Source organism: Pocillopora verrucosa, chromosome 6, assembly GCF_036669915.1.
Source record: "Pocillopora verrucosa isolate sample1 chromosome 6, ASM3666991v2, whole genome shotgun sequence".
Lineage (NCBI taxonomy): Eukaryota > Metazoa > Cnidaria > Anthozoa > Scleractinia > Pocilloporidae > Pocillopora > Pocillopora verrucosa.
Window position 1 is genome coordinate 17,575,138 of NC_089317.1, and position 24,352 is coordinate 17,599,489.

At 38.8% G+C, this 24,352-nt stretch overlaps 2 protein-coding genes across 3 annotated transcripts; one reads left to right on the forward strand and one right to left on the reverse strand.

Moving 5' to 3' along the window:
- Nucleotides 1-17: 17 nt before the first annotated feature.
- LOC131770080 (uncharacterized) lies at nucleotides 18-10,533 on the forward strand. The gene is made up of 8 exons (XM_066168517.1): nucleotides 18-633; nucleotides 1,742-1,952; nucleotides 2,387-2,685; nucleotides 3,111-3,251; nucleotides 6,020-6,348; nucleotides 7,113-8,273; nucleotides 8,473-8,740; nucleotides 9,271-10,533. Exons 1-8 carry the CDS (start codon nucleotides 457-459, stop codon nucleotides 9,838-9,840), a joined length of 3,156 nt encoding a protein of 1,051 aa, XP_066024614.1. The 5' UTR covers nucleotides 18-456; the 3' UTR covers nucleotides 9,841-10,533.
- Nucleotides 10,534-11,840: 1,307 nt separating this feature from the next.
- On the reverse strand, nucleotides 11,841-19,858 carry LOC131770081 (uncharacterized). Of its 2 annotated transcripts, XR_010717926.1 has the most exons (9): nucleotides 19,596-19,858; nucleotides 18,429-18,636; nucleotides 17,603-17,922; nucleotides 16,598-16,738; nucleotides 16,108-16,430; nucleotides 13,936-15,084; nucleotides 13,427-13,694; nucleotides 12,606-13,123; nucleotides 11,841-11,975 (listed from the first exon to the last, which is right to left on the reverse strand). XR_010717926.1 is itself a non-coding variant. In XM_059085797.2 (8 exons), exons 1-8 carry the CDS (start codon nucleotides 19,770-19,772, stop codon nucleotides 12,713-12,715), a joined length of 2,997 nt encoding a protein of 998 aa, XP_058941780.2. In that variant the 5' UTR covers nucleotides 19,773-19,858; the 3' UTR covers nucleotides 11,977-12,712. The 2 variants fall into 2 exon arrangements, 1 of the variants encoding a protein (XP_058941780.2); XM_059085797.2 differs by lacking the exon at nucleotides 11,841-11,975 and having other exon boundaries at nucleotides 11,977-13,123.
- Between the last annotated feature and the right edge of the window lie 4,494 nt (nucleotides 19,859-24,352).

Below are 24,352 nucleotides of genomic sequence, written 5' to 3' on the forward strand. Positions count from 1 at the left end.
TATGAAATCTGTTATTTTTTATTTCTTTAGGCAAGGAGCAATGATCTTTGCATTTGCGGTATGCGTATTATGATCTTTGCAAACTGAATTACTGCCTTTTGTACTTATTTCGTAAACGCATCGTACAGGCACTTTTTAAGCGTCTAATGGGATACTCAAGATAGATCCACCGTTGAATTTCAGAGCGCCATCTGTCTGAGAAGAGTATTATTGTCTGTTAACAGATCATGTGCTCTTGTACAGTTTTGTAGCCATGAAAAGGATTTTTTAGTGCACAGCGACTTTAAATCACCCGTTGAGGACCTCTATAGGCTGGTAAATGGATAACTAGGATTTAATGAATGCAACATTACGAGGGGTTTTTAAAAGAAGTAACTTGCATTGGGAATTATCTGACGCCATTTGAAAAAATACGCTACTGTTGACGTGACTTCTCGAGAATTTTGTCAAAAACGCATGATGTCTACGGGGCTGGAGAAAGTGGATACCATAGACGAGATATTAAAAGCTTGCGAATTAATGAAATCTTTCGGTCTTTCAACAAGAGGCTTATATTCACTAGATGAGATGAAGAGCAAACTTCGTGAGCATTTAAAAGAGTTGGAAGAGACTTCGTCGCGAAAGATTGGAGAGGTATGTGATCACAATGACACTTTTTAGTACAGACATCACAGATATTTGTGCAGAATATGGTAAATTATCCGACTATATGTAAATCTAAGCTGTCGGAGTACACGTTGTTTCGCTTGTTTTGCTGCTTTAAAGCAAATCTATCCATTTTTATTCTTGCGTTATATTATGAATGGTTTAAGACCATAATGAGGTAAAATTCAATTTTAAAATATCAACACTGACCACAACTTACGGAAGTCTTAATGGAAAACCGTAGCTTCTGCAAGGAATCATTACAATCATTCACCAATAATTATCATTCAAAATTATATTTAGCTTTGTACTCCTTGAAGTCTTTGTGAACTGCTAGATAGCGAGATAAATTCATAAAACATTGCCATGAAATGCGTGATCAAGAATGAGGCAACGCAAGAATCTATCGATACCGGTATACATAGCGCATGTTGCATTTGGTTCTCCTAACTGTAGATCGATAGCTTTATTTTCATTACTATTCAACAATTAAAATCTATTGGTTTGAAACAATAGTGCCGATTTCAGTCCTTTTCTCTGAGGTCTTCGTATCCTCGGAAAGAATATTCATCAACTGCAAAATTTGCTGATCGAAAAGGGCATCCCCTCTCCCCATAAGAGTTTTGTCCATAAATAATAATTTTTTTTCAAACTTATCACCGTGGGTTGAGAACGTGGTCGAAGTAATATTTCGACCCGGAATTTATACAGACTGCACAATTGTTTTATTTATGCAATCCATGGAATATTTAGAAGAATCGCTTGCGGGTCAAGGGGGCCTGGTGCTTACTCGCAGAGAGGTAGCCCGGCTAGTTCAATACATAAAGAGTGACTTCTGTTTAAGTCGTTAAACAACAGCTAAGTATATGCAATAGGTTTCTCGAAAAAAAAACCTCATCAAACATGCCATATTTAGCGCTGCTTTACAACACTGAAACTCTCGAGGTGTTCAAAATTAGCAGTGTTATTAGTCGTGAACTCAGGCGGCCTCCTATGGGAAAAAACAGTTTAGCAGCGTTATTTGTGTTCACTTGGATCAAATGTGTTTAGTGCTAACTAACTTTAACAATTTTGATTAAGATCTTTTTACTTGCAGACACACGTAGTTATCTCCGATGCTGGTAAATCTGATGCTGACAAACGCAGAAAGTTACTCGATCTTTACAAAAGAACTGAGCAGTTTATGGGTCAGTTTGAGGAGGATTTTTTGGAAATATTTCAAAAAAGCTTCGAAGACCTAAACAAATCTTTGCAAGAGAGAAAGCAGAATGTTGAACCAAGTGATCAGTATGTTGTTCTTGTTGCAGGTATGTGTTGCTGTCATCAGTAAAAGAGACATCAGTTTCGTCATGATTATAACTACTTTGTTCGCTTAGACTTGGGATGCAGTCGCAATCGTTATGGACGAGCTATCATCTCGAGAAGCTACGAACAAACGCCATCAGCATCTTAATTCACTTTCCTTTGCATCACTGTCATCGTTAACAGACAACAATATTTATTTTAAATTGTTATATATTTCTCTGCAAGAGAGGGCAATATCTAGAAATTTCTAAGGTAGTTAGGCCTTTGTTTTGTTTGTTATCATGCTCTCTCATACTTAGTCTCTAATTTGATAAGCCAGTTGAAGATGACTTAAATCTTGCTCATTGGTAGTGTTTTTTTTATCTTGCTTTGACGCTTTCAGGCTTCGATTATGCTTGGTCATTGTCTTCTATTATATAATTCCTCTCTTGATTAGGTGAGACTAGCGCTGGAAAAAGCAGTGTCATTAATCTCATCTTGGGAGAAGACCTTCTTCCCTCTAAAACATTGAGTACCACGTCCACAATTTGCGAGCTGAAATATGGAGAAAAGCCGATGGTTGGTGTACACTACAAGCCTACTGGAACAAAAATTCCTGAACCAGCATTCCACGAGTTGAATAATGGAAGGAAAACCTTCAAAGAACAAATAGAAAAGTTTGTGTATGCCAAAGAAGATCGAGAGAAAGCACCTTACGAGAAAATTGAACTGTTTTTTCCGCACCCTTTGTTTAAGGTACTAACGAAGTTAATAGACTAAGCAAAAAAGTTCTGACAAAATTTCGGTATTAAAAAATTCAGGACCAAAAAGTAAACCTCTGCAGGTAGCTGTATGGAATTAACTATAAAGTTAGATTATGGAGATTGAAATTGCTTATTTCTGCAAAAAATTAGCGGTGTGTGAGGTGAAAGTAATTCCAGTGAAACGGACTAATGAATGCTTGTTCCAAATTCCATGGCTTTTTCGGTTACTATGCATTAAATAAAGGTGCGAGAATCTTAGTAAGGTAGTGGCTTACCATGACGAAATTTTGAAAAAAAAAAACTTTTGAGAAATGCTGGTCATGGTAAATAATATTTCAATAAACTCATCTACAATAATAACCCACATAAAAATTATAGGGCAGCGAATCTTATTACAGATTAATGTTTCAATTTCAGGAAAATGTAATGATCGTTGACAGCCCTGGTGTAGGAGAAAGCGATGTCATGAGTAGTTTTGTTCTCAACTACCTGCCGCGGGCCTTTTGTTTCATGTACGTTCTCTGTACGTCCAATGCTGGAGGAATTCAGCCCGACAGGGTAAGGACAACAAACACTGGGTATTAAAAACCTGATCAAAACTATAACAAAATACTCGAACGTGACTGGTTATCACCAGCTCGATTTGAGCACTAAATTTAGGAAAGTGTCCGCCTCACGCTTGTAATTGGACAGTGTAATAGGACAGTTAAATGCACAGTTAACCAGTTGCCAGTATAACTGGACAGAAGGGGGCGCCAGTTTAACTTTTGTTTTTTTTATGAAAACAGATAACCGACGTCTAGTTTCTTTCTCGAATTTTGTCATTTTGAAAGGTCTTAGTGTCCTCCAATTCTGTCTGTAATCATACTCGTGATTAAAAATAGCACTCCCGCTTCGGGGTCGTCAGATTTTTTAATAACTCATATGACTACAGACCGAAATTGGACTCCACTGGGTCCATTACCATTCATAATCAGTTTAGAAGAGGTCCATTAAAAGTGGGCCTCACATCCACAGGAGAATGATACCTAAGAATGATGACAAAGTACTGTTTCATTATTGCTTTCTGTAATTCCTTAAAAATAGAAGTTGTCCTAAATCTCAGTTTCAGCTTTGAGCACTGTTTAAAAATGTCAGAGAGATAATAGAAATGGTCTTCACCATGCTCATTAGTATGGTGAGATGCTTCTTTCCCACTTGATTATACTTATGTAGACCTAACGCTGGACCAACGCATTACAGAGGTTCTATATTTTATCAACTCTTTAATATCATAAATAGTCAACATCAATTTAAACTGATTAGTCTTTTTTTTTAGAGGAATATAACATCCTTATCAGTCATATTTTCAAGTATGTGTCGCCTGACACTGTACGGCTCTTCGGTTCGCTTACTTTATATAGAATCAGCCGGTGCATTGCATTTACAAATTCTCCAAAAAAATTATGAAATATTACTTGGGAGGAAGGGGATGGGTCAGCATACATTTTCTCGGGAATAACCCTTATTATGATCCATCAAATATTTTGGCTTGCCCGCGATTGGTCTAAACATACCAGGTGACCGAATATTCCCCAACTAGGATTGGGTGACATTCAAGCGATATCCCCCAATTTCAAACCTTACTTCCGCTACGGTGATGAGGAAGCGAGAGAGGGTTTTGTGGTTGTTACAGAAGAAGGGAGATTTTTTTTTGTTTATTAAGTCGTACTTGACATTCCACACTGCATACAGGAAGCTGTTCGTAAAAGTTTTTTCCACGCACGTTGGATAATAAACACAATAGTCTCTATTATGTGCTAAAACATGCACTTATGTTTGTCCTTGGACATTGTCTGTTCCTCGTAGTTCACAATTTTCCTCGAGCTTCGCTCTCGGAAAACTGTTCGCATTTTGGAACACATAATGTCCATGGACAATTATCCGTGGATATTTTTGCGCCAAATAGAGGCTATTGTTTATATAACGTAATGAAAGGTATTTTCCGAAGAATCGCATAGCTAAAGTTAAACTCGCGGTCTGTTGGCTATCGAAGAGAAGATATTTAGCGTGGAGTTGCACTTGTGCATGAAGGAATATTGCTGACGTGGGTCGCGAGCAAAAATTGTTGCTATCTTGAAAACAAAAATGCAACTCGTGCTACGAAAAATATCACGTTGTAAAAGAACAAATTTACAGAAAATGAATGTCTGCCAAATTTTGAATTAAAATTAAAATTTTTAGAAAATTTGAGGAAACCTCTCACACTCAAAAGTACTAGAAAACGCATTGAAGAAAAAAGAAAAAATGGCAGAGACGAGGGAAGAAAGCCAAACGACAGTTCTTGCCGAGGAAAACCAAACAAGCATCGTTAAAGGAAACCAAACAGGTTGGTCACCTTTTGAAGAGCCAAAAACGAACAAACGCGTTCTTCAAAGTGAGCCAGAGTTCTTCCCTATCTTGAAATGAACTAAAAATTCTTGGAGAGGTATAAAAAAACCTCTTTCGCTCGCCACAACGAGAAAGTAAGAAAATCCTGTGAACACGGCCTAGAAAATGGCAAGCAATAGTTCAACCGAGCGAGACGAAGAAGCGACAACGGAAGAAGTGCCAAGGTCGATTGTCATATATAAAGTAGAAGGACTAAATACCTTTAATAGCGATGTTAAATTTTCAATGCTTTCGCTTAGACACGTCATTTCTTTCAGTTTTGTCAGCAAAGATGTAAAAGGTTTAAATCATTTTCCTTCTCGAGCAAATGATTTGGAAATTTGCAAAAAGATGTTAGAGATAAACGGCATGTAAATTCAGTGAAATACCACTATTATTCTTAAGATCGCGTGAGGTTTGTCTGAAATTTTTGAAAACAAATGTAAAAACAAGCACAAGGTACAAATAAAGTTATCGAACTTCGATAACTTTATAATAACTTAATAATAAGATTCAAACGTGTACGACTGACCTTGTTCCTATTCGCTAACGTGTTGACAGTTCTGACAGTTGACTTTGAAATGGCTTTTTGGGGCGTGAGCTCAGGACAAAAAAAAAACAATACATTACTGTTTCCTTTTTTTCTTATTTTTATTCAATTACGAGGGATTCGTGCGATATCGGTTTTTAGCGTGAAATTTAACATGGAATTCACTCGTCAGGCAGTGAATTTTTCTATAATATCCCATTAGTAATTGGCTCTATATTTGCGAGCGCAGGATAGTTGAAACATTTCGTGTCAGACCATATTTGCCACGCATAGGTGTAAGAACTAATTAACTAAGAGTTGAATATGAAGTTTGTAATGCTGTGTCAATATTCCTGGGTCTTATCTGATTTTTCTTTTGTCTTTTAAGTTGGGAAAGCTACTCATGTGTGCTCAAAATCTGAGGAAAAACGCCAACTTGGATTTGTCACTTTCAGATGCCTGTGCGTTGTTTGTCTGCAACAAATGGGATTTGGTTGAGAACAATGAATGCGAAGAGGTGAAAAGGGATACGGTCGAAAAGCTTACAAGAATACTTGGTAACCTGGATCCGAAATCGCAGATTGTCTATTTGTCGTGCAAAACCGCGCAGTTAGCTCAGACCTATGGGGTAGTGACAGAGGATTTCAGTAACCTAATAACAGGGATTAGTAATCTCTTAGTTTCGTCCATGAAGAATAATCTGCAGATGAATGCTAGGTAGGTAGACTTCTGAATAATTCTAAGTTGAGGCCTTGAATATTTATATTGTATCAAATACCCAACAAAGACAAAGCCTCGAGATGGAAGTTAAAGCTCGATTATAAAGTAGAATTAGAATAAATATGTCATTAAGGAGACATCAATTAACTTTGTTCGTTTGTCGGACGATAGAGTCACTTATGATGGAGATGGCGACGTTTCGACTGCAATACTGCTTGTCTTGCGAGAACATGACAGAGACATGCGGTTTACTCGTGCTCAGACCTCTTGCGGTTTCGGAGCGGGCTAACGAAACGGGGTATATTCCTATTTGGAGTTAGGTTAAGTTTATTGATCGTGACCCCACTGGTACACACGTAGGGTCAAAGAGGCTATCCGTATAATACTTCATCCTAACAACATCAATAGGGATATCGGAATCGACATTCCCGAAGTTTGGATACCCACGATCAAACAACACAACAGCCGATTTATGAGAACCTATGAGGGAACACCATTTAACAACCGGAATAATAATGAGGATCGAAATGCACTAATAGCAGCGTACCAACGTGCTACAAATAGCGTCGCGTAAGCAATCGACCTCATCGCCTGATGAAGATTAGTAGTATTGCAGTCGAAACGTCGCGATCTACGTCGTAAGTGACTCTATCGTAAGACAAACGAACAAAGTCCATGTCTTATGAATTGGTATGGTTATTTTAATTGTCTAGCAGTTGTAATTATGACATCAAACAATTTTTTATATGCTTATTCATCAGATGGCTGGAGGATCTCCTCGATCGCATGTCTCGTCAAGTCCGCATAAAACTGAAGTCAGCAAAAATGTCTCATCAGAAAACAGAGGAAAAAATCAAGAGATTGTTAAGCCGCATGGAAGAGCTGCAGAATTCTCAGAAACGTATATTTGATGAACTTAGCGAGCATCAGTCGAAAATATTTGAAGACATCCTCAAGAAACTAGCTTTGCACTTTAATTCAGAGGGAACTTTTTCGCGTTTTTGCAACTGGTCTAAAGATGAAGTACCCAAACCCCTTGGAACATGGCAGGATACAAAGAATGAGGTGTTAAAGTACATCTCAGAGAGAACACATCAATTTGTCCAGCAATGGGAAAACGAAGAGAACGAATTCGACAGAGCTCGAGTGTCATTGATCCAACATTGTTGCAAAAAGTATGATATAATGGAGGAAGAAATGCGCGAAGTAGCGGAAGATTTTTTTTTCGTCGACGAAGCGGAGGGTGACCTTCCACAGGACGAGGGTGAAAAAAATTTGAAACGATCTAAAGCACGAGGAAGATTAAAAACGATTACTGCTCCGCCATGGCTTCGGCAAGGATTGGCACCAGTGGTGGTAGGGTCTCCACTTAGCATGCTCAGAACCAAACTTAAAAAGAAGCTCCACTACAAAACCAAACTGGATAGATTCCGCGATGATCCATGTGCCTACATGTCGAAGCGATCACGGAAATGTCTCAAAGTTATTTCTACTCGAGACCGCTTGCTTCCGTTCATCAACGAACAACTGGAAGACGCCGTACTGTACCTGGGACAGATCAAGAAGAAGATTCCAAAGCTGAGGGAAGGTGACGAGCTGATCTATCAACAGCTACTTGAAGACACGAGAGGCAATACTGAGATTCGGAGGATCTACGAGCCTTTAAACGACGAGCTGGAATCTCTGAGACGGGATTTAACTGTATACTCTCTGCGAGAGATCAGGCAGTCGGATTTTGCAAGAGAAGAGTTAGAATGCGATTTCGGAAATCCTGTCATTGGACGAGGCAGCTTCTCGATAGTGTTCAAAGGCGTTCTTCGTCGCAAAGAATCGCCAGAGACTATCGTGGCCATCAAGAAGTACATTGACCCGCTTACCAGTAAAAACGTGAGGCATTTCGTAGACGAGGAACATGCTTTAAGGTATGTGCATCAAAAGACCATTTTCTCTCATGCAGTTGTGTTCATTTGATAGATCAACTGTCGTGCGTGGTGTCCTATACCAGTTTTTGCAGTGTCTAGAGCCGGAAATGCTATAACTTGCTACACATGTGATTGAAAAACGATTGTGTCCCTGCTGCCTATAAGTTTAATAGCAATGAGCCTCTTATCTTTGTCTTAGAAAACTGCGCCATCCAAACATTGTGGGTTTCTATGGAACCAATTTGCACCACAGCCCCAACGGTACTGAAGTGATGATCGTCCTCGAGCTTTGCAGTTGCTCTCTCAGAGATCGCGTACTTGCCCATCCCGAGGATTCACCCGCTCGATCGTCGAGCGACACAGTCAAGAAAAAGGTCTTATCCTGGGTACAACATATCCTAGAGGCCTTGCATTATATCCACTCAGAAGGATTTGTTCACCGAGATTTAAAGCTGGAAAATCTGCTGGTAAATGTGTACTGAGTTGAACTTTGATTTCCAAGTTAGGGTGTCAGTTACCTGTTTTTACCGACACGTATAGGGCTATTTCCTTTCCTCAGTAAAACATAGCCTCTCCCCCCCCCCCGACCTTTTTTTCGAAAATATTGTAGCCTATAGACGCACTACATGTCGTGCTCTTTACTAGTTCAAGAGTGGTTTTTTTTGGGGGGGTGGGGGGGAGGAGAGGCAATTTTGGTTTCTAGTGGCTGGAAATGATGTCTTGGTGATGAAAATTGCGTGCTTTTCATTAAGGAAATCAACCACCCGTTTTCCTACAATTTTGCGTGAGATCTCATGCAGAAGATTGCATGCCATGTAAACAAAATTAATTGGTCGACAATGATTAACAAGAAGTCTTAACCTTTGTCGCGCCTGGTGTTCATTACCATGAAACATGATCTTGTAATCCACGAAAAAAGCACCAACGTGACATTGTCATTTATTGTTTCCTTTGTTCATTACGATTCTTTGTGACTGAGTTTCATATTTCATTATAGCTGACACAAGGCGAGCAAGTGAAACTTGCAGATGTAGGAGTCGCTAAACATGAAAAAGAAATAACAGGTACAACAGTCGGCACCTTTCTGTACCTGGCCCCTGAAGTGTGGGAGGGTCGAATTTACAACAGGAAAGTTGACATGTATAGTTTTGGCTTTGTACTTTGGGAAATATGGTATGGTGAGACAGCTTTTCAAACGGCGATGACAACCTGCGGATCGCACCAGCTCGAAAAGGTGAGACAGGGCTGTCGACCTACTCACACCGAAGGCACATTTCATCCATATGAAATATGGCAACATGTCATGACTACTTGCTGGAATGAAAATCCACGTGCCAGGCTGACAGCAAGAAAAGCACTGGAACGTTTCAAAGAGTTACACGAGGCTGAGATTCAACCCAAACTGAAACCAGTACCGCTACCGAGGACACGTCCGCCAAGGCTACTTTCTCCTCCAACAGCGCCTACGCCAGCTAGAAGACCAAATAAGCAAGGTGGAGCGTCTGTTTCTTACCACAAAAAACCAGAGGCGGAGAGCGTTCACTTTGAATTAAAAGAAAAGAAGTAGCGTGGAGCGGACTGAAAAGAACAATCGCTTTATATCTTAGTATTCGTTCGATTGTAATTAATTTAGGAGGAGGAGGTCACTGAAATTGGAGATGTAACCAAATTTTATTCAAAGCTCCTAATGAGCTCCAGTGCAAACTAATCATTTTTTTAATAGCAGTTCGTGTACGGCGTGGATTACAAATAGTTCTCAAAGAAATATGTTATTTCTAACTCGGCAACTGTCTCTTGAATCAATTGAGGAGAAGCTATACAAATTTGTTTTATTCCACTATGACGTCTTTTTGCCTTTTTAGGGCATCGGAACGTGTAATATTTCAATGGATTACTCTGTAAATCAGGGTCAAAAATACGGTCAGAGCGCAGAGCAAAAAAAAGGCTTCAGAAAACGATCCAAACTTTGATTTTTTCTTCTGTGGTTTTTAGGCTTTTCTTCTTGGGAAAATAACTTTTCAGCGCAGCAGATGTTATATGACTGTGAATCTATGAAACTCATAAGGGAACTGCAAATTATGTGAACTGTGTGAACTATATGAACTGTGAAATGCAAAGATCGCTTTCATATTTACAGATGTTATTGTTGGTCATGGTTTCGTTTGTGTTGTTTCCGTCTTTCACTCATGCCTTCGGGGCTTGGAAAAAATACAACGCAACTCACAAAATATCCGCACGTAAGCATATTTTTAGTGATAAAATAAGGTGTATTATCCCAAAGTAAATCAAGTTAGTCGAACTTGCCATCATGGATCAGTGCAACGTCTTTGACTGTACAAAGAATGAATTACAAACGTATTATATTACATATTTTTAGTGATAAAATAAGGTGTATTATCCCAAAGTAAATCAAGTTAGTCGAACTTGCCATCATGGATCAGTGCAACGTCTTTGACTGTACAAAGAATGAATTACAAACGTATTATATCTAATAACTAGTCCGTATACTTCAATACGACTGAAATTCAGTGCTGTTAGGGCGAAAGGGCGTCAAAGCCGATGCAGCATACTAGATTTCGTAAGGAGTCTTGAAATAAAGTTCACAATTAAATGTATCTACTAAAAATCTCGGTCTTAAATTTTAGTCACTCGGCTAGGAACAAGAGTATTGAGAGACGAGCCTATTTTAAATAAGCTTTGTTGGTTTGAAGCAGGATTAACTTGTATTATTGAGCGACGTTCACGCTCCAACTTTATCATCACATTAAGCAGCTAGAGCGAACAATAAGTTGCTGAAATCCGGTAGTAAAACTCTAAAACTAACAATGATGATTTATGTTCATCCGAACAGAAAAATCTCTTCTTCCTCCTGCTTCCTGCATTGTCAATGATTTCCTATTACTCATGAAGTGATTCAGTTTCTGCTTTAGGAGCAGTCACGGGCGCGGTAAGGGTTTCAAAACTACCTACACATATTGAGTCGACAAAACAGAACGCGTTGAAGTACTCTAAGTTTCCTCATAACTATACTTGATATGAGGTTATGGTTAAAAAAGTAAACCTTACAGAAACATCGCTTCCTGCATCATCAGTATTTTAAAAGAGGCGATAATTGTGATAAGGGTGCTGCCTCTTAAGGGTCTAATTTCTGAGATTATAGTCCGGTCGCAAACATCGCTGAGTATAAATGTTCTTGGTGTGGAAGAGAGGGAGAATTTCGCTAGTGACTGTTAATTACTATCTAAACTCGTTGAGTTGGGAAACGAAAATATAAGAACAATAATTAGGGCTTGAGAGCGGAAGTCATTTTATCGTTTTCAAGAACTTAAGCGAAAATATCGCACTGATTGATGACATATGACTATTAAAACCGAAATACTGCGTTAATGTGCCCTTCACTGGTGCTTGCCTCACTTCCCTGGTCTTCCAGCAACAGTAGAGGAGCGGGTTCAAACCAGAATTTAACTACCTAAGAGATGCTGTATGTTTCAATCGAGAATACAAGAAAAGCTATTAAGAGTAAAGAGAAGCAAAAGGCCTCCATACGGCATCCGGAAGAAAACAAGCTACTGGAGACACTTGGACCCATAATGCAGTGGTGAGCGTCTTTCGGTATCTAGATCTGTTTACGGGAATTCCACGTTCATACGGTTACCCGTGGAAACTCTTTGATGCAGCTTGTGGATAAATATTTTCATGTAACTGTAAAGTTAAGATATTATGCAAAAAAATTTTATTAAAAGATATTATTGCTAAATCATTTCGATTACAGAGAATGCTACGCATCCAAACCAAGTAGAAAATTTAGATAAGGGGGGAGACGTCTTTCGTGTGCTAGCCTCTTCCTACGTGATCTACAATAGAACAGAGCACAATAGAGGCTTCTCTATTTGTAAATAGGAAAATTTATGTTTTGGCGTAAAGTTCTTATGAGTATCTTTTTGAAATAACGATCGCGAAAAGTTAACTATAACGTCGCCCAAGGCATCTGAGGTAACCCTTCGTTTCGCTTAAGAGTCTTAATAGAAGTCGATGAAGTTCTGTCGAAGGAATCATTAAATGTTTTTTAATGCGTTGGCGAAATGACCAGTGGGACGTTAACGAAACGACTTAAGACGCCGGTTACTGATCATGAACTGGTCACTAGCGAAACGAATTATAGGCGAAACGACCACAAACTGCATCAAGTGCTAACGTTGCTGACTTTGTTAGGTAGGCCGTCTTCTCTGCCACTGAGTCAGTGGCAAAGAAGACGGAAATATATTACTTTTGGTTCAGTAGACGACAACAGACATAGACAACTATGCACTACGATAGTTTTGCGAAGGATACGTTTTTAGCTTATAGACTTCACCAGAGAAGTAGAAACAGTTCACCATCACGATTAGAAAAAAAATCTAATCGCATTGCCTCGTTGCTGCCCAGAGTCAAGTTTGGTATCACAGTCTAATGACTGCCGCATAATTTTTCTTGATTTCCATGTAACATTTCTTAGCTGAAGGGCGTTCGTTTGGGGCTTGACTCCAACACTGGGTCATTAGATTTTTCCAGGGAAGCGGAGGTTTCCTATAATTGCTGCTTTCGACTTCTGGACGGTAACCGTCATCAGCTATCTTCTTTGAGATGTCTTTTAGTGCTAGCCCCTTTAGTCCGGCGAAGGCCTGTCTTCCATACCACATCTCCCACAAAATTATTCCAAGATTGTATATGTCTGCTTGGAAGCTATATCTCTTTGATTGAAACACCTCAGGTGCCATATAAAGAACTGTTCCAGCCCATGATCCTGTGATATCCTTTGCCTCTTTGGACTCCCCAACATCGGCAATCCTTACTGAGTTGTCTGCTGATAGCTTTAATTGAAAAGAAAACATTGTATGAACATCGCGATGCTTTTAAGAACACATTACGAGGTGGGCAGTTAAATGCAAAGCATATTTACGGCAGTTTCACGGGAACTCATTGCACTCTGCAAAAAACTTATTTTACCGAAAATTTCTGTGAATTTTGAGTGCTGCTGTAGGAAAAGTAATATTTCGTCAGGAAAATTCAACAAATAATTCACGAGATCGAGATTTCCGTTGCGGCAGTTGATTGTTAAGTCTCAGGGTTGCCTTAACAAAAATCATCAATCTTTTTTAACTATTCTCTCATACCAAGATATTCTCCAATGTGAGATCTCGATGGACAACCCCCTCTTTATGTATGAACGCGAGTGCATCCGATATCTCTCTTGCCCATCGTTTAACTGTTTTAATACTTGCAATATCTTTTGTTTCTGCAGGAACATAGGCTCGATTATTGAAGATGTGGGTCCTCAAGTTTTCCTTGCACTTTTCCAACACCATTACTGCTCTTTCCTCACCATCTCTTTTGAGGAGAGATGTACCATAGAACTTCACAATGTGAGGATGATCCAACCTCCTGAGAAAGAAATCAACTACACACAGTCAAGCATTACTTAGTCAAATTTTTGTCTCAGTATAAACGCAGTACAGGAATGATCGAATAAAAAAAATGAATGAAAAAAAAAGGTATAGTTAACTATGTTTCTTTTCACAAGAAAAACTACCAAATCCTTTTAAATGTTAATGTTTTGCTTTTGTAACAGAACACAATCTTCCTTTTTCTGCTAGCCCAAATTGAAAGTAAGAAAAATTCGTACCTTAGAAGACTCGCTTCTGCCAAAACATGACTTGCGTTGTTGATGTCAAGGGATTCGTTCCAAATTTTTAATGCAACGCTTTGCTCCTCACCATGCCTCTTCATTTTCCCTTCGATCACCGTTGCGAACTCTCCTTGACCAAGAAGAAGAGACATGTCTGCTTTCCACTCAAGCTCCAGGCTGCTGATGTCAGCGGTACGGATTTCTCTCAGGCCAAATAACGCTAGCTGTCCTCTGATTTCCAATGCTCGATTCAGGACAGGCTGGTATGACTCCTGTATCTCTTTGTGTGACCGCGTTTCATGCCTGAGTTGATTATACAACATCTTGTCAGCATGTATTAGCTCTGGAATACGGGCCTCAATATGCTTCAGACACAATTTTGCCTCGCTTAGTTGGCTCTTTACGAACACCTTGAGAATGGACTCATTTGTGGCATTGTTGAGGTAGTCTACTGACCTCTCAGCCATGAGAGAGCATCTGTCTTTTTCGTACCTCCTAAGTCTCCTTGAATCTTCAATTTTGTTTTTGATCGAGATTATGCCGACTATTGGGCTGCCAATTACCAAAGCAATTAGAGTGAGTGGAACCCAGATTGGGCTGGTAAAACCGATAGCAAACTTTACTGCCATAGAAAAGTTTTCAGCAGAGGGATCAGCTTCTGAAACACTAATTGGGTCATCAGTCGTGACACTATCTTGCAGATTCCGGATTTGCCCCTCGACAAAATCGTACTGCTCCTGAAAATAATGCAGGAGGGAATCTCGAGCATCGGCAAATACTCGTTCATCTTCCTCCCAATGTTCTATGATTTCCTTCAACCTTGTTTGCAATGCTTTATTGATATTGTTTTCTGTGACCTGCCACGAGACCTCTATTTCAGGAACCTCATCCAAGTTCCATGAGATGAAACGTGTTTTGACCTCATCTGACTTGAGAAATATGGAAAGCTTTTGAACTGCCTCGTCGATTTTAGCTTTCAGGTGTTTTCGAAGGTCTTCCACCACTTTTCCTTGTTCGCTTTCAATAGCTGACAGACGGTTATTGATTCTTTCCATTTTCTTGGCGACCTTGTCACGATCTCTTTTGGCATTCATGACAAAGGCCTTTGCTTGATAAACTATTCGTGAAAGGAGGTAATCAAGCCATCTAAAATATAAATAGATATATTCAATAACTGATATGGTTTTTACCTCAAAAAGCATTACCTTTCCACGATTCTTGGCTCGTTCTTACCAGTGGTATGGAACCAGGGATAAAGACTGGACGTTTGCTTCCTTTCTTCAGAACGGACAAGGACAAAAGGGATCCTCCTCCCGAAGAATGAAGTATCAAAGCATCCAAGTTTTAAAGTATGTTAAATGCATGCCCTATTGAGTCTCTATTATTATCCCCGAAAGTCGTTTCTAAAAAGATAACAAGAAAAGGAGAGAAAGAAAGAGAGAGGAAGGAAAGATCTAGCAAACAAATAAAGCAAAACAACAGAGCCCTCTCAGATTCAAATGACAATAAAGTGGTTAATTTACGCTGTAGAGTTTGATAGAAGCTCCTGAAATAGATGTGGGCATAGCTTATGATTTCTTGCTAAAATAATTTAGCACTCAGTTTCTTGAATTTTTCGGTCATGACTATTCTGCAGAATTTATGAAAGTGTCTTGTGTTTTAAATCAAAGTAAAAATAACTCCCATATACAAATTGTTCAACCTGGTGGCTGGTGTAAAATTTAAACTACTTTTAATCACTTAACTGTAAAAGCCATAACAGCACTCGATGAATTACCTATTAGGCAATTCTCGCTCCAAATTTAGATAGGCTTTTTGTCCTCATTTTTACTTAACACCCAATGAGCAACCATTGCAAATGTTTTATTGTTCCAACCTCACTTTATTCACAAGCACGCCAAGAGAAAAGTTCAGTGGGAAAATCGAGATAAAAAATCGTTCATATCTAATGACCCGTGTATCCCATACCAAGACCAGATTTTAAAACGCCTCTCCTTCAACGCGGTACAAAACCCCAGTATGAAGGATACAGGCTTATCGAAAATTGGGAAAGGTTTAGTCGATGGGTAAATTTATGGTGATGATGAGTTCTGAAGTGTCTTAGGGAATGAGTAAGGGTATTTATCAAAATCATTTCACCCGACGATAAAGTTTTCAGTCAATTCTTACCTCCAATAACTTTCCAGTCTGGCCTCTATGCTCTTCATGACCGTGGATCTTATACCATTCATCAAGGAAAGGAAGTCATTTGTGATGATTCCCAATTTCTGGGCGTCAATCGCCTTTTTTGCTGACATGTAGATGATCTGTGACTCTGGAACAAAACCGGGCCAACACTTTTCCAATTTTCTGATCACGTATTTCTTTACCTCTTCGATTTCTTTCTGAGGTATTTGGTCCCACTTGTTACACACGAACAGGGCGCTCTTCGATGAAAATTCTCCCTTTTCATCAAGAGTCACTTTTCTCACTTCTTCCAGCAACTTTTCGAGCTATAAAATAAATAAAAGTTTAATCTTATTCAGTATCATTATAATGGTTTGAAATCTTCTAAAGGACAATAGGTCAAACTCTGACATATCAAAGCCCCTTTAGCGGGGCTCCTCACGGCTTACTAAATTGTTGTCATTTGGAAATGGTGGTTATTCCTAACACTGACCCTGTCTTTCTGGACTCCTCCGGCGTTGTCAGTTTTGATGACGTAAATAAATGCGAAAGCTTCAGGTAGATACTTCACGACCTCTTCATCCATGAGTTCGGATTCTCCAATTCCAGGACTGTCAACAATAACAACGCCTTTCTGAAACGAAAAAATCAAATGGAGGTTTTATTGTTATTATTATCATTATTATTTTTAAACTCTTTGACCAATATAGCGTGTCATCCAATCTGGTTATGAAAAATACAACCCCGTCTTTAAAAAGGGATGCCCTCATAATGTATAATTTCCGAGAAAGTTAATACTCTTTTCATATTAGTTGGAGTATCCTCAGTTTGACCATCGACTAACCTTACTCGAGGTATATAATTTCTTAGTTTTGATTGATGGAAAATTCTATAATTCAATCCTCAGGAAAAGGATTTTTTCCCTTGGGTTAAAATAGTCGATGGGCAAGGACACATGCTTTTCAAAATTTAGCACTGAATTTATCTATTGTGAGCTATGAGCCATGTTCTAAGCATTTGTTGTGACATTATTTGTCCATTATGCATAACAAATGATTTTAGTCCCACACCATTTTAGATACTATAATTGTGTTTGCCGTTTTGACTGACCTTGTGATCCTAATCTTATCCATCTAAACTAAATAAAAGTATAGATTGAAAAAAATCATTCCATTTCTTAGTTAATTGGCAAAGTTTGAATGAACACTGTGTAGCTACCTGCAAGAGTTGATGAGTTTTTCGGGTTTTGTTTAAATCAGTCGATGGGTAAGGACGCATGTTTTTCAAAACTTAGCACTGTATTTATCTATTATGAGGCATGAGCCACGCATTTGATGTGATACTATTTGTCCATCTAGTATAACAAATTGTTTTAGTCTAAAATTCTGTTTGCCCTTCTGATCCTAATCTTGTCCATCTAAGCTAAAAATAGGAATCGAAAATATTTATTCCATCTCTTAGTTAATTAGCAAAGTTTGAAGGAACACTGTGTAGCTACATGCAGGAGTTGATGAGGCCAGAAGAGTTCGATCTTTTTATAAACGGAACCTTTTTCTCGATCTGTATCCTTCACGTGGACAAACGGAGAGAGCTGCTGGAGATAACTTTCATCAGAGGCTTCTGCTGGCTGCTCCAGGAAATATTCCCAAGTTTCATGCCCTGTTTTAGGATCCGTGTCTTTGAAATGGGCCACTATTTTACGTTTCTCCCCATATCGCAATTCACAAATTGCGGAAGTTGTACTGAGTACTGAGTACGGAAGAAGTTCTTCTCCCAAAATTAGATTTATTAAGCTGCTCTTCCCAGAGCCAGTCTCGCCTGGAATGCAGTGATATCAAAAATAATTATTACGTTGTACTATCTTCCAACTAACTAAGCGCAGGTACCATACTGAAAAACATTGGCCCTCGATTTTTGCAAACGAACCGAGCGCTGCTGGGTTGTGTAAAAACAACAAAAAGCCAACATTCCTCAGCAAGTCTCAAACAGTAAATGGTAAATAGTATAAATTATGGCACTCGAGCCATGTTTGTTTATTTTTCTTTTTTGAAACACTTCGGAGAAATTGAATCCAAAGAGATTCTGTCGTAAAGTGTGTTTGTGGTTTCTTTGCAAAGAATGTGGGTATATAAATGTTATTGATGTTATTTTTGTTTTTTCTTTCTTTCTTTTTTTTTTTTTTTTTTTTGCAGTTTCAGTCGTAAAGTTTAATCCAACCAAGTAAGAACCATTCCGAACCCCCGAGTGTTCACCAGCCGATCCAAAATGATAAAGAAGGAAAATAGGTCAATATATACTAGTACCACCATATGCCGGTCATTTACCTGCTACTAGAAGGACGTATTCTTTTCTCTTCATATCTATTTGGTGTTTTCGTATCAGCTCGTCAAGGTTACCTATTTGGTGCTTAAGCAGTGAGCGAATTTTGGCGTCCATTTCAGTCAAACATTCCTCGCATTCAGCATAAAGACCAGATAAGATTTTCATCTTTCTCATGTCGTGATCTCTTGCATCTGACAGAATAGAGAATGCCTGGAGAGGAAAAAATTAGATTTAAAAAATAGCACTTGATTAAGGTAAAAGTGGATGATTATTTTAAAGATGATAAATTAAGTTTTAAGAAAATGTCAAAAATCAATCCATACCGAAATCTGTAGATCATATATACAGAATTTTGAACAATTATACACATGTTTTCTCCTCTCTTTTAAATCAGTAGGCTGAAAGTCGCTTTGTTGCATGATTAAAGAGTTTAATTAGTAATAAATACTGCAGGCAGATCGATGAGAGCAAGACAGCAAATCTGTAGTAAACAGGAGGGTTGAAAAAGGTTCCATTCTTCAAGAAGAAATCCATGCAATATCGGAGTGAAAAGCTAGAGTTGTATGATCGAAAATTCCTTTAAAGGCTATAGGTATTGTATTTGAGCAGTCAATCGATCGATACGGATATACGAATTCTGACCGACACTAACTTCGTAGTTTTTACAGGAGAGAACCTCTTGCTTGCCCTTCCAATAGAGCGCTTTACTCTTTACATCTGATCATTAACCAGGTTAGAGGTGTCACACATGCATTTTCTGCCACTTATCATTGCATTAAAACGCTACACATTTGGCATAAAACAAAGGCAGGGATCTCATCATAATTGAATTCCGCGTTACCACTATTATCTAATACTGGCAGACAGTTTCCTCAATAAAAGTCTCAGTTGTTGTCGGCTGGGCGGTAAGGACAATTCCCTCCCCATCTGTATGAGAAGAAAAGGTTTCTATATTCAGAGAAGACCATCTTAAACGCAGGGACTGGCACCAAAATGGGTGCAAATTTGTCTGACAAGTACGAATCATTACGGTCAAAATATGCAAGTGTCACGAGTCACTGCGTATACATTACATGTGGGTAAAGCATATCTTGATGAAAAGCCATTTCAAATCACTCCCCGAAAGCAAAATTTCCTTTTTAACCATAGAAGTTCAAACGAATTCTTACCTGACCTGCGGCCCAGTTCGGCTTAGTTTGAGACTGGTTTAATGTAATGATAACCTGAGTTTTCAACTCGTCTAACGTTTTAAACCCTCTCGACGAAATATCAAGGGCCTCCATGATTTTAACCATTTCATACAGATCATCGATTTCATCGATAGTTTTCGTTGAGGTACAAGCCATAGTGTCGAGTTTTCACTGGCTAGGAACTCTAAGAACACATCAAAGCGGCGAAAAAGACTTTAAGAGCTTTAGTTGATCATGGGGAGCATTTCATAAACGGATTCTTACTGCCGGGTGTAAACAAAGCATGACGTTGCACCTTTTTGGAGATGTTTACTTTTTCATTGGTTAATGTATCTTTATTTGTTAATTCGTTTATTCGTCTCTCTATTTCCTTTGCTATGTAGAAATTCGATTCTTCCCAGAGAAAAATAGATGAAAAATTGGAGATATATTTTTCATTCAGTTCCAGACGTTAAATGATTAATATGGCAAACGCACCTAACAGGGAGCGACTTCTCCTGAATTCTCTTGCACTCTTGTTGCCAAATCGATGGCAACAAATTCAAAAGAAATCAATTTAATAAAACAAGTGGTACTCAAAACCTTAGCATGCAGATTTTAAAGCTAAATTTATAAATGCTATAATCTTAAATTTAGCTTGGTTATTTCTATTGTATATAGATGAGGTCACTCCTGTTTACATTGTGGACTAAGACGCGACGCAATTGCGGGAAATGAGGTGCGACGTGGAGTTATCACTTTGTAGGGGAGAGAGAGTCAGTTTTGTTCTATCTCTGTCTAAGAATATATCATGAATTGACTTTCTTTTACATGCACGAAAAGGTATTCATCGTGTAAATGCGTAATAAGATAATTGATTTGTTGGTGTCCGGGTTCTTGTTACGTATTTGACGTACAAAACTAGACAGTGGAGAGGGACAGAAGGCGGGAGCTCGGGAGGAGACGGGAGCGAGAAAGGGCGGGAAGCGGGAGCAGAAATTAACAAGGCGTTCGTTTGTTGTTTACAATTGCTTATCATTTATTTAAAAACCAGTACCCAGCAAACAGTCCGGGCCATAGACAGTTTAGTCCGTCATGACGTCACGAAACAGTGACAGCAAAGCAAGCTTGAACGGCAGAAATCGCCAGAAACTACAACGGAAACACAAGATGTGAGTAAGTTCTATTGACTCACGTGTTCATATTTCGAAATAGTTATCATTGTAAATGGACCATATTCCGTTTCCCATACTATTTATCATAACGTGTTCAAATTCTCAACAGTTCCTCTCGTAACATAACACCGGGTCACACAACGCGTGACGCTTTCTTAAATCAATCGACGTGAGCTTGGGACGCTTGTGGTTAAAAAAAAAAGGGTTGAGGGCGCCCCTCAAACCAAGCAAACAAACAACCAATGGCTAAAGCTAGTGCGAGACATTTCCTTCAACATTCATGTAGAAATTGCAGACGAGATTGAAGTAAATAGTTACTCGGACTTACGATCAGCTCGAACTTAACTTGGAAAGACCATCGAAGAACTTGTCACGAGATCATCTCCAAAACACTATTTTTTTGTTCAGCTCAAACGGGCATATGTTCCTTCCAAAGATCTTGTAGCTTACTACTGTGCATGTATTATATCTGCGTTAGACTACGCATGCCCAATGTTACATTACGCATTACCTAAGTATCTACAAGTTGAACTAGAGAGAGTCCAGAGGAAAGTTCTCTCGTGCATTTTCCAAGGATATCATTCGCAAATGCCCTTCAGCTCGCCGGAATAGGCAACCTACAAGATCATCAAGAAAATTGATTTTCCAACTCTTTCAGTCGACCGTTAACAACTCTTCTGGCAAGATCCACTACCTAACTCCAGCCTCCAACAAGCCAACATACAACCATGAAAAGAAACGGAAATATCAACTGCCATCCACCAAAACGAAGAGACTGGCTGACTCATTTCTTTAATATATAGATTTTGCCATGCCTAAAAGCGGAGCTCTTGTTAGTTTATTTTCCAGCCCTTCATTATACTGAATAAAAACTGCAATAAAATTCTTCAGCACCGGCTGTAGAAGAGTTTCTCTAACAGGATTAAGAGACCAGTTTGAGGGGTGGGGAAGGGGGAAGAATTGACGAGGTCTGGAACCTGGGGACGATGTTCTCACAACTTGCAAAGTAATCAACGTGCATGCTAGGCAGCGGTATCTTCAAAAAGCTTAGGACTTCCTTTGTTGTTCCTGATGTTTTGAGCAAATTTTCGAAGATAGGGAATGTTTTCTTCTTTAGATGAAGTGTATGACGTCAGCATTAGTTGGAATTATATTCTATTGAGCGTGACTTATAATTTCGGCGTGAAAAAATGAGCCAAAATTGAAAAAAAAGACGGTAAACTACTTTGCGTTGAGACATAATTGGTCGATTGAAGAGTGTACACGTGAGCACAGTGAGTTAGGAAAGCATTACGCCAGAATCGTATGTGCTTCTCTTATATCCACTCTTGAAGTTGCCAGGTATTTCCCAAACGTTTCAACCTCCTCTGTTTAGCGTAGAAAATTAAAAAGAAAAGTAATTTTCAAATCGTGTTTTTTTTAAACTTTTTCGCTTTTGGCTATTGATGTTTTAAGATTCTCCTCTGGCTGGAAATACACGACGTCTTTTTCTGATTTTTTCTGTTATTTAATTCGGTAGCCTCTGCTGTAACTGCATATAATGTGGATGTATTCAAGAAAACTTGAGATACCACCTGGATTTCATTTCCACATCATAGAAATCAATTCCAAACATCAAACAAGTTTTCTATTTAGGTTAAAGTTGAGTTGATGTTATTAGTGGCTTTATTAAATAGGTTGAAAAGTTTAAGATGGCATTTTCTCATGTTTGCCATTAATTGAATTTACAGGAAGGTGGGGTTGTTGCAACATGTTAACATGAAATGCAATGATAAATTTTATTGATATGTAAAAAGTTAAAATAATATTTATTATTGTTTTTTTAGAGGGCACGGTAACGAATCCTGCAATCTGATTGGTTCTTTACCCGGTCAGTATTTTCCTATCTCTGCCCACGGGCCACGGTAACGCTTTCGTGAGTCGCCGAGTACATCCCAACTTTCGTTGTCATTTTTCATAAATATACCTCGTTTTCCGGCTGGGCAGTATTTTAAAGCAAACAAGTCAATCACTACCTCAAGCCGATAAATAACTTATGAATCCTCTCTTTTCTCTCTCTCAAATCACTTTGGTTGACAGAAAAATATTGGTTTCAGAATGAATTTGTATAAACAATAGTGTCATTACGTTGGTTGACAAGCGGCCTAAAAACTGTCTGCAATTAATTTTAATCGTTCACAAAAAGTGCCCAGAAAGTTAAAACGTGAGGTATTTGGTTACAGTTAAACTGAACGATGGAACTTTCATTAATTTAACATCTGAATTTTCTCGAGAAAATTGTTAGTAGAGAAAGAGAGAGCAAAGTTTTAATTTAAGTTCTACAACAAATATACGCTCCCGGTGAGTCTTTCCAATTCCGTTCAATTTGGACATTTGTACCGTAAATTACACAACAGAAACTGAAGGAATTTTTTGAGAAAAGGCCGCATTAAATTCCCTTGTGTCTCGTTGGAGTGTGCCGTTCGAATTTAGTTTTTGTGAAGGAAAGACCAGATTTACACACGCCATTGCAGCAAACAAACGAGCAAACTCTCACAACTTCAAAATAAAAAGATTGAATTTACTCACAATTACTTTCCTCGCCGTTTACTTAATGAACAGAGGTAAATCTTCGTACATGAATGAATCGTCGAGGAGAGTGAATAATACTTTCCGTTAGATCATTGACTGATTTTGAAGAAAACATTGTCGTGACAGTCCTTGCCAAACTAGTTCCGTTGTTTTTCAAATGCTCTTATGCTTTTTTTTTTCTTACGCGCTCTCTAATTGACAGGTGTCAGATTGTGACAGATACTTGTAAAAATAATGTTTCAAAGTTTGTTTGGAAGCCTTTTAAATCACCTTTATCGTTACGGAAATGAAAATGTTTCGCTGAGGCATCTCTCTTTAATTTGCATCACCTCTATTTTAACTACCATTTACTCGCTCAAAAATTGTTCAGTTTATGGAAGATCTTATCGTATTTTCAGCCCTAAATCATTCGGGTTCTTTCGGAAAGAATTTCCTCAAGTTTAAAAACAATAAATATGTTATTTACCGGCTAAGGGTCGGTCCGTATGGTGAAAAACTGTGACCTCGGTCTTGAAAATGCTGCCCTCGGCCTACGGCCTCGGGCAGTATTTTCAAGACCTCGGTCACAGTTTTTCACCATACGGACCTCCCAGCCGGCAAATAACATATATGTATTCATATAATACAAAATAACGGTAAAAGTCTGCAACATAACGAAAACTGTCGGCTGACTGTTGGCTGTCTGTTGGCCGACTGGCGGTTGACGGTCAACCAACTGTTGGCTGTCTGTCGGCCGACTGTCGGTTGACGGTCGACCAAATGTCAGCCGACGGTTGACCAACAGTCGCCCGACAGACAGCCAACAGTTGGCTGACAGACGGCGCCTGCAAGAGATCATAAAACGTTGGGAAGAAGACAACCATGCGTTTGCAGATACGTGTGAGTCTCTTGTTCGGCACTTCAAGGAACGGTACAATCGTTTTGAAGGAAAACTCCGTATTCTACAAGGAGCTTTATCATCTGACGAGATCATACCACAAGATCAACGTGAAGCAGGCTTCAAACTCACCA